This window comes from Oncorhynchus tshawytscha, linkage group LG04 (assembly GCF_018296145.1).
Source record: "Oncorhynchus tshawytscha isolate Ot180627B linkage group LG04, Otsh_v2.0, whole genome shotgun sequence".
Lineage (NCBI taxonomy): Eukaryota > Metazoa > Chordata > Actinopteri > Salmoniformes > Salmonidae > Oncorhynchus > Oncorhynchus tshawytscha.
Genome location: NC_056432.1, coordinates 54,399,264 through 54,409,843, shown reverse-complemented (window position 1 = coordinate 54,409,843; position 10,580 = coordinate 54,399,264). Strand labels below are relative to the sequence as shown.

The 10,580-nt window shown below is 40.6% G+C and overlaps 1 protein-coding gene across 1 annotated transcript in view; it reads left to right on the top strand.

Annotated features, from left to right (window-relative positions):
- The first annotated feature begins 633 nt into the window (after positions 1-633).
- The window catches only part of creb3l1 (cAMP responsive element binding protein 3-like 1), a 28,997-nt gene continuing 19,050 nt past the window's right edge, over positions 634-10,580 (top strand). The window contains exon 1 of the mRNA XM_024418584.2: positions 634-1,006. Coding sequence (XP_024274352.1) covers positions 905-1,006 — 102 coding nt within the window. The 5' untranslated portion in view covers positions 634-904. The remainder of the gene's footprint in view (positions 1,007-10,580) is intronic.

The window sequence follows — 10,580 nt, the reverse complement described above, 5'->3', positions numbered from 1 at the left end:
GAGACCAGATGCTGCTGGAAGTGGTGTTGGGGGGTCAGTAGAAGGAACTCTTTCCTCTGGTCTAAAAAAATATATACAAATTCCCAGGGCAGTGATTGGGGACATTTCCCTGTGTAGGGTGCTGTTTTTCAGATGGGATGTTAAACAGGTGTCCTGACTATCTGTAGTCACTAAATATCCCATGGCACTTATTGTAAGAGTAGGGGTGTCAACCCTGGTGTCCTGGCTAAATTCCCAATCTGGCCCTCATACCTTCATGGTCACCTAATCATACCCAGCTTCCAATTGGCTCATTCATCCCCCTGTAACTATTCCCCAGGTCATTGCTCTAAATGAGAATGTGTTCTCAGTCAACTTATCTGATTTTTTTTTACATGTTGGGGTCATTATTGTCATACATGTGTTATAACTGCTAATGCTGTGAGATGACCTTCACAGAGATACACCTGAAGTTTTTTTAATTGGAGATTTGCACTTTCTACATGCCACTCTACATGCTATGAGAAGACTCAGATAATACACAGGCTACTGCTTCTTTAAAAAAAGAAGAAAAAAAAGAGGCGGTGATGAGTGCAGAGAAAGTGGGATGGTACCATCATGAATATTAATCAAGTAATTTGTTCCTTAGAGACAGAGCGCAGCTGGATGTCACTGATTTGATTGAACTAGAGGACACCTCGCATCATAACAACTCATATAAAATCTAAAATCATATCTTAATAAGCACAACAACCTATTGAGTCGCGGGATGCATAACAAAATTATAGTTGTATAAGAGACAGCTCAGAACATAGTAGCCTAAAACAGCTGTTGTCATCGGTTTTTAACATTTTTCACTATTTACCTTCTATTGCTTTTGTGAAAATATATTTTATCATAGAGTTTAATTATAGTAATTGCACTTATGGACACCATTCTGGACAATTTCGCCCCGGATAAACTTTTCCCCAGTGCCAACCTGTTGGACCTTGAGGATTTGAATGAAGGGGATTTTCTCAACAATGTGGTAGGTGCAGATGTTATTTTTTCTATTCTACATATTATCAACACTAATCTTTACGCACATAGTGATTGACAAGCTGTAATGCAGCATAAATCGTGTGTCGCTGTTATTCCCAATATTTTTTAAATATATTATTCGGCTTGCATGCCCATAGCCTATGCAATTAATGCTTCAATGTCTACAGTGTCAGCAGTGTTTTTCTGTCTCGACTGTGATAGATGTGTTAATTACGCTGTAATAAACTGATTTATGGATGAATTAAGCTGTGTGACTACACTGCAAATATCCAATGCGCGTCAGAGAAAGTTGCTGGGTTCGTCACATGCGTGTCAGCAACGATTACGAAAGATAAACAGCCGGCATGTAGACTATTGCTGTTTTATTTGCTCAGCTGTGTAATTCAGCAAAATCTCTTTCCCAATCGTGCCGGACCTAAAGTGGGCGTGTTAGCTGGAGTTGATCCTGCTCATGCATCCGGCTTCAGTGCGTTTGTAAAGACTGTTGTGACGTATGTGAAAACTATCACACTTTATGATGGCCCTCAATAAATGACTCTGATCGAATTTAAGATACTTTTTAAAATTTTTAAAATTTTAAATTTCACCTTTATTTAACCAGGTAGGCTAGTTGAGAACAAGTTCTCATTTTCAACTGCTACCTGGCCAAGATAAAGCAAAGCAGTGTGACAGAGACAACACAGAGTTACACATGGAGTAAACAATAAACAAGCCAATAACACAATAAACAAGTAAATGACACAGTAGAAAAAAGGAAGTCTATATACAGTGTGTGCAAAAGGCATGAGGAGGTAGGCAATAAATAGGCCATAGGAGCGAATAATTACAATTTAGCAGATTAACACTGGAGTGATAAATGAGCAGATGATGATGTGCAAGTAGAGATACTGGTGTGCAAAAGAGCAGAAAAGTAAATCAAATAAAAACAATATGGGGGATGAGGTTGCGTGGGCTATTTACAGATGGACAATGTACAGCTGCAGTGATCGGTTAGCTGCTCAGATAGTCGATGTTTAAAGTTGGTGAGGGAAATAAAGTTTCCAACTTCAGTGATTTTTGCATTTAGTTCCAGTCACTGGCAGCAGAGAACTGGAAGGAAAGGCGGCCAAATGAGGTGTTGGCTTTGGGGATGATCAGTGAGATATACCTGCTGGAACGTGTTGTTATCATGACCAGTGAACTGAGATAAGGCGGAGCTTTACCTAGCATAGACTTATAAATGACCTGGAGCCAGTGGGTCTGGCGACGAATATGTAGCGATGGCAAGCCGACTAGAGCATACAGGTCGCAGTGGTGGGTGGTATAAGGTGATTTGGTAACAAAACGGATGGCACTGTGATAGACTGCATCCAGTTTGCTGAGTAGAGTATTGGAAGCTATTTTGTAGATGACATCGCCAAAGTCGAGGATCGGTAGGATAGTCAGTTTTACTAGGGTAAGATTGGCGGCGTGAGTGAAGGAGGCTTTGTTGCGAAATAGAAAGCCGATTCTATATTTGATTTTGGATTGGAGATGTTTAATATGAGTCTGGAAGGAGAGTTTACAGTCTAGCCAGACACCTAGGTATTTATAGTTGTCCACATATTCTAGGTCGGAACTGTCCAGGGTGGTGATGCTAGTCGGGCAGGCGGGTGGCAGCGAACGGCTGAAAAGCATGCATTTGGTTTTACTAGCGTTTAAGAGCAGTTGGAGGCCACGGAAGGAGTGTTGTATGACATTGACGCTCATTTGGAGGTTAGTTAGCACAGTGTCCAAGGAAGGGCCAGAAGTATACAGAATGGTGTCGTCTGCGTAGAGGTGGATCAGGGAATCGCCCGCAGCAAGAGCGACATCATTGATATATACAGAGAAAAGAGTCGGCCTGAGAATTGAACCCTGTGGTACCCCCATAGAGACTGCAAGAGGTCCGGACAACATGCCCTCGATTTAACACACTGAACTCTGTCTGCAAAGTAGTTGGTGAACCAGGCGAGGCAGTCGTTAGAAAAACCAAGGCTATTGAGTCTGCCGATAAGAATATATTCCTAATTTATTAGTTAAGTTAAATATTCAGCACATTTCACACAGGGATCAAGAGTAAATGTAACTGGAAAATGTCAAACTGTACCAAGACTAACAACCCCACCACAAAGAGATGGAGTACATCATTGTTACTAGGTGGTGGAAAACTGGACCAACCAATGGGCTATTGGAGAAATGGTGAGCAATTTGGAAAGGATCCCATTAGGCTTTGAATGTTCCATGATTACTCATTCTTCTGAGGAGAGAGTGGTGGTGGTTTGTATCTTTAACTACTCCCCAATGGGTCAACATTTAATCTAATCCAAACACCTATTGGACATAAAGAAGTGTAACTGGAAATGCTTCACACAGATGAATGGGAAATCATGTGACATAATGGCATTCACACTGAATCAGCACATCAGCTCAGCTGCTTGATGATGAGGGTGTTGTCAATGGGGATTTGACAGACTTATAATAGACCCAGATGTCCCTACACATTCTCCCAGCTGTGAGGGTATGTATCAAGCCTGGCCCCTGGCCCTCAATGGCTTGATTGTGGTTGGAGGATTTCTAGGGGACAGCGACAGGGAGGAGAGGACCAGTCTGTCTTTAGTGTGAATACGTTCAGATTCTAGCAACTGACTGCCGTCTCAGTGCTGTGTGAGAGTGAATGGGGGCCTGTGTGTGTGCTGCGTGCACCCCTCACCGGTCTGCCACTGCTTCCCCCTGCACAGCCCTCTGTTGAAGCCCCTCTGTAGGCCCGAAGTGATGAGGCTCAGGCCGGGGCCTCTTCAAGTGAAAGAACCCTTTTATGCCTTTAAAAATTACAGCAAAATTACACACTGACAGCCTTGGAGGAAGGGTGGGGGGAGGCAAGTAATAGGCGGTGTTTGTTTTACCAACTATTATGGAGATTTAAATATAGGTGGGTCATTTAAGGGTTTCAACTGTTTAGGTTTCTGTGTGCTACTTTTATATTTATAGCTTGGAGTTAGAATTTCAATGGCTGTCTTGGAGTTTTCGTATGCTGCTTTTGATGTCTCTCTTGCCAAGCACTTACCCTACATTTTAGGTAATTGCATGGGTGGGTAAATCAGATAAGCTGCAGGCTATTGTGTAGCTTTTAAGATCAGAGTGTGACCACATTAACTAGGATGCCCATGGGTGGAGATTTGCATATTCTCATGATGCGACTTTTAGAAATGTGTCAGAGGGTGTTCATCCCTTTTACATGGATTACAGCCTGCAATGACTTCGCAGGTTATCTTCATATTTGGCTGGTCTGTTCAATCCCACTTTATTTGAATGATAAGAGAAATTCCTATTGGCTAAAAGGTCAGTAGCATACTGTAGTTGACTGCAGAAGTTAAATATTCACTTATATGGATGCACAGAATAGAACGGCACCTGCAAGTGCTGCACTGCAAGCGTGTGTCTGTGTGTCTGTGTGGAAGAGGGGGGATCCCAGCTGGCAGGTGACTGGCCGACACGCCCGCGTCTCACACAAGCCAGCAGCTAGTTCTGCTCATAGGTGATGGAGCGTGACTGGGCATGCCATAAAACTCCAGCAAGTCGAGGCCTTGCAGTCGAGACACACTAATGTAGAGTGGGGGTGGAAAGGAGTTTTTGGCAGAGGGAGGAGGTAAAGGGATCAGCTAACTGCATTCCTTCCCACTAGGTTCCTACAGGGACTCATTGCGCTGAGCTTTCTACTGCTGTTTTTGGAGCCAGTCCATCATGGATGGCTATGACAAAGTTATGTAATATTTTGAAAATGCATGTATGCATGCAAAAGAAACCAGTCTACCAAAATGGCAGGCCACTGGCTCTAGTTCTTCACAATCATTGACACTTTCTGCTACATGTGTTCTCCGCTAAGGAGCATAAACCCCTGCTACAGGCTTCCACTTTCAAGTGGTCAATAAGGTGATTCTACTCTATAACTTGATCAGGTGTGAGGTGAGGTAGTTTGATTGATATCCTCTGCTATCAATCAAGCATTGAATGAATTCAGACTAAATGCTAGTATATAATAGTGTATCAGTCAGTGATTAGTTTTATTGCAGCCTAAGTTGCTTAAATCAAGAGGACATTGAATTTCCTGAGTGGCCTAGTTACAGTTTTGACTTAAATCGGCTTAAAATCTATGGCAAGACTTGAAAATGGCTGTCTAGCAATGATCAACAACCAAATTGACAGAGCTTGAAAGAAAAATACAAGATTAATGGGCACATATTGTACAATCCAAGTTTGCAAAGCTCTTAGAGACTTACCCAGAAAGACAGCTGTAATCTCTGCCAAATATGATTCCAACATGTATTGACTCAAGGGGTTGAATACTTATCTAATCAAAATATATTAATATTTTATTTTCTATGAAAACTATTTTTGGGGGAATTTTTCTTCCACTTTGACAGTGCAGAGACATTGTCTCTTTGACAAAAAAAAAACAATTAAATCCATTTTAATCCCATTTTGAAAAGATCTAAGGGTATGAATACTTTTTGAAGGCACTGTACTGTATATACCAGGGCTGTCCAACCCTCTTTCTGGAGAACTACCATCCTATGGCTTTTCAGTCCAATCCTAATTTAACACACCTGATTCTACTAATTAGCTGCTCAACAAGACCTTAACTAGTTGAATCAGAACTGCTAAATTAGGGTTGGACTGAATACCTACAGGACAGTAGATCTCCAGGAAGAGGGTTGGGCAGCCCTGGTATATACTGATTAGAGGTCGACCGATTAATCGGAATGGCCGATTTAATTGTGGCCGATTTCAAGTTTTCATAACAATCGGAAATCTGTATTTTTGGACACTGATTTGGCCGATTTTTAAAAATATTTATTTTTTACATTTTTACACTTTTATTTAATCTTTATTTAACTAGGCAAGTCAGTTAAGAACACATTCTTATTTTCAATGACGGCCTAGGAACAGTGGGTTAACTGACTTGTTCAGGGGCAGAACAACATTTTTACCTTGTCAGCTCGGGGATTCAATCTTGCAACCTTACAGTTAACTAGTCCAATGCTCTAACCACCTGATTACATTGCACTCCACGAGGAGCCTGCCTGTTATGCCAATGCAATAGAAGCCAAGGTAAGTTGCTAGCTAGCATTAAACTTATCTTATAAAAAACAATCAATCAATCATAATCACTAGTTAACTACACATGGTTGATCAAATCAAATCAAATCAAATTTATTTATATAGCCCTTCGTACATCAGCTGATATCTCAAAGTGCTGTACAGAAACCCAGCCTAAAACCCCAAACAGCAAGCAATGCAGGTGTAGAAGCACGGTGGCTAGGAAAAACTCCCTAGAAAGGCCAAAACCTAGGAAGAAACCTAGAGAGGAACCAGGCTATGTGGGGTGGCCAGTCCTCTTCTGGCTGTGCCGGGTGGAGATTATAACAGAACATGGCCAAGATGTTCAAATGTTCATAAATGACCAGCATGGTCGAATAATAATAAGGCAGAACAGTTGAAACTGGAGCAGCAGCACAGTCAGGTGGAAGTTGAAACTGGAGCAGCAGCATGGCCAGGTGGACTGGGGACAGCATGGAGTCATCATGTCAGGTAGTCCTGGGGCATGGTCCGATGATATTACTAGTTTATCTAACGTGTCTTGCGTTGCATATAATCGATGCGGTGCGTATCGTTGCTCCAATGTATACCTAACCATAAACATCAATGCCTTTCTTAAAATCAATACACAGAAGTATATATTTTTAAACCTGCATATTTAGCTAAAATAAATCCAGGTTAGCAGGCCATATTAACCAGGTGAAATTGTGTCACTTCTCTTGCATTCATTGCATGCAGAGTCAGGGTATATGCAACAGTTTGGGACGCCTAATTTGCCAGAATTTTACGTAATTATGACATAACATTGAAGGCTGTGCAATGTTACAGGAATATTTAAACTTATGGATGCCACCTGTTAGATAAAATACGGAACGGTTACGTATTTCACTGAAAGAATAAACGTCTTGTTTTCGAGATGATAGTTTCCGGATTCGACCATATTAATGACCTAAGGCTCGTATTTCTGTGTGTTATTATGTTATAACTAAGTTTACGATTTGATATAGCAGTCTGACTGAGCGGTGGTAGGCACCAGCATGCTCATAAGCATTCATTCAAACAGCACCTTTGTGCATTTTGCCAGCAGCTCTGCTGTTTATGACTTCAAGCCTATCAACTCCCGAGATTAGGCTGGTGTAACCGCTGTGAAATGGCTAGCTAGTTAGTGGGGTGCGTGCTAATAGCGTTTCAAACGTCATTCGCTCTGAGACTTGGAGTAGTTGTTCCCCTTGGTCTGCAAGGGCCGCGGCTTTTGTGGAGCGATGGGTAACGTTGCTTCGAGGGTGGCTGCTGTCGATGTGTTCCTGGTTCGAGCCCAGGTAGGGGTGAGGAAAGGGACGGAAGCTATACTGTTACACTGGCAATACTAAAGTGCCTATAAGAACATCCAATAGTCAAAGTTTAATGAAATACAAATGGTATAGAGCGAAATAGCATAAAAACTACAACCTAAAACTTCTTACCTGGGAATATTGAAGACTCATGTTAAAAGGAACCACCAGCTTTCATATGTTCTCATGTTCTGAGCAAGGATCTTAAACGTTAGCTTTTCTTACATGGAACATATTGCACTTTTACTTTCTTCTCCAACACTTTGTTTTTGCATTATTTAAACCAAATTGAACATGTTTCATTATTTATTTGAGGCTAAATTGATTTTATTGATGTATTATATTAAGTTAAAATAAGTGTTCCTTCAGTATTGTTGTAATTGTCATTATTACAAATACATTTAAAAATTCGGCTGAATAACCGGTATCGGATTTTTTTGGTCCTCCAATAATCGGTATCGGTATTGGCGCTGAAAAATCATAATCGGTCGACCTCTAATACTGATGTGTGTTTGTCATGGAAGGATCAATAAAGAGATACGTGACAAACTAAGATGTCACAAGAAAGATTAATAAGCATTAAAAGGTGCTAGCGAGTATCAGCCCTTCAACTTTGTCTCTGAGGTGATTATCAAAGGCGTGGTGGTGCCTTTCAGTCAAGTGCGGAGCACACACCCTGGAAATAAGCTCTAACATGTGGTAGTTGCAGGCTGTGATCAATTTAGAAAGCATGTACTGTCAAACCAGTTAGTGTTTTATCTTTGGTGATGGTGCGTGTCTCTTATATTGTCCTCACTGAATTGTTAAAAATGCCGGTCATTCTTGTTTTTTTTTTCAAATCGTGCCCATGTCTATTGCTCTTAGAAGAAAAGAAAATCTGTACTCCCATGAAAATGTGAATTATAGAACATCTTAGAACTAGAAATGATGTGGTTTCTATCAATATTAATTTGAAATAGATTACATAATAGAGCCTCCAGCTATATTATGGGCCTTTCCGAAATAGTATATTGATTTAGACATCTGAGTAATAGGAGCGTCGACAAATTTTGAACTGGACCAAGTTCCGGTGAGCCTATAGCCTATTTTCAGGGAAGTTCTCATGTACTTTATCTTATATCGACATGAGTATTTCCTTCACCCATTTCCTTCTCATCACATCCTTGAAGGTATCACTTTGTTTATCATCGTGTAATAAGAGGATAATGCCCATTGTAGTTGAAGTACCCACCCATCCTCCAAGCTTACAAAGAGTCATATATCTGCAGCATTGTACCAATCTGTTGCAGGTTATTTTCACACTGGTATGACATTTTAGGTCACCTTATGAATGTTATCCTTGTGGTTTCCGACTAACCAAAATGGTACTAAATGGAGCTGTGAGTTGTTTGGCTTATTGAGTAGATATGTATAATTAATCTATTTTATTTTGTATGAAAGGCTGGTGGGCAGTTTTCTCAGTCTGTAAATCAGTCCTCTGTTGAAGTCTCTGGCAACCAGCTCTGTAAATGAAACAGCAGAACAGAAGAAGCCAGACTTAATCTGGAACACATTGTTAGGATGGAGCTTTCAGGGATAGATTTCAGGGAGAGGCTTTCAGGAGACATAGCAGGGACAGTTCTAGGCAAGTCTTTTTGTCATATCCACCTACACATCTCTATTGGAGCAGTAGGACTGGCTATACCTGTCAGACAAAACCTGTCTGAAAATCCACTTTTCATATAAGCAACCAAATGAATTCAATTAGTGATGTGTAGACCTTACCGTGAAATACTTACTTTACAAGCCCTTAGCAAACTTAAATTAAGAAAATATTTACAAAATAAACAAAAATAAAAAGTAATAAAAAGTAACACAATAAAATAACAATAACGATGCTATATACAGGGGGAACTGTTACTGAGTCAATGTGTGGGGATACAGGTTAGTTACAGGTTAGTCACAATGTGACAGGTTAGTCACAATGTTCGGGGATACAGGTTAGTCACAGGTTAGTCACCTTTGAATGACTGTCATACTGATATGAATTGGATTCAAATATAACAGTTGGATTCCTGTTCCCTGACCCATTTCAACCACAGTTCATTCATACCTTGCCTCGCTGGTTCTCTCAGACCGAGTCAACATTGTAGACTGGTGTTAACCTTTGCTGGAACAAGGCTGTAAATTCTTTCAAAGCTTCCAATGGTGGGGATCCTCGCCCTTTTTTCAATTTTCTCCTAAAATTACATACCCAATTCTAACTGCCTGTAGCTCAGGTCCTGAAGCAAGGATATGCACATTTTTGGTACCATTTGAAAGGAAACACTTTGAAGGTTGTGGAAATGTGAAAGTAATGTAGGAGAATATAACACAATAGATCTGGTAAAAGATAATATAAAGAAAAAATAACCGTTCTTTTGTATTTTTTGTAACATCATCTTTGAAACGCAAGAGAAAGGCCATAATGTATTATTCCAGCCCAGGTGCAATTTAGATTGTGGCCACTAGATGGCAGCAGTGTATGTGCAAAGTTTTTAGACTGATCCAATGAACCATTGCATTTCTGTTCCAGATTTTGTATCAAGGCTGCCCAAATGTGCCTTTTCATGTTCAGAATTGTGCACTCTCCTCAAACAATAGCATGGTATTCTTTCACTGTAATAGCTACTGTAAATTGGACAGTGCAGTGAGATTAACAAGAATTTAAGATTTCTGCCAATATCAGATATGTCCTGGGAAATTTTCTTGTTACTTACAACCTCATGCTAATCGCATTAGCTTACGTTAGCTCAACCGTCCCGTGGATAGGACATCGATCCCAAATACGTTTTTTAAGAAGATAGTACTTGAAGGTTAGACTAGTCAATTAAGTGTACTAAGGTCCCTTTTTAGTCTCAGGAAGTGCAACTGGCTGTGAGAAATTGTCATTGTCTTGAGTGGGAGTCAATGGGAAAAGCAGCAACTAAATTACAGACTACAGGACCAAGCTGAGCAGAGGAAATTGGGGACAAACAGTCAGAGAGGGAATGGTTGGGACTGTGAGGTTGCAAGCTGAAGATAATATTGAGAAGTGATTAAAGTGACTTGAGTTTTGCAGTCCATTTGGTTGGCCACAGATGCCACAGCAAAGTAGAACTCCAGACTCTCAGG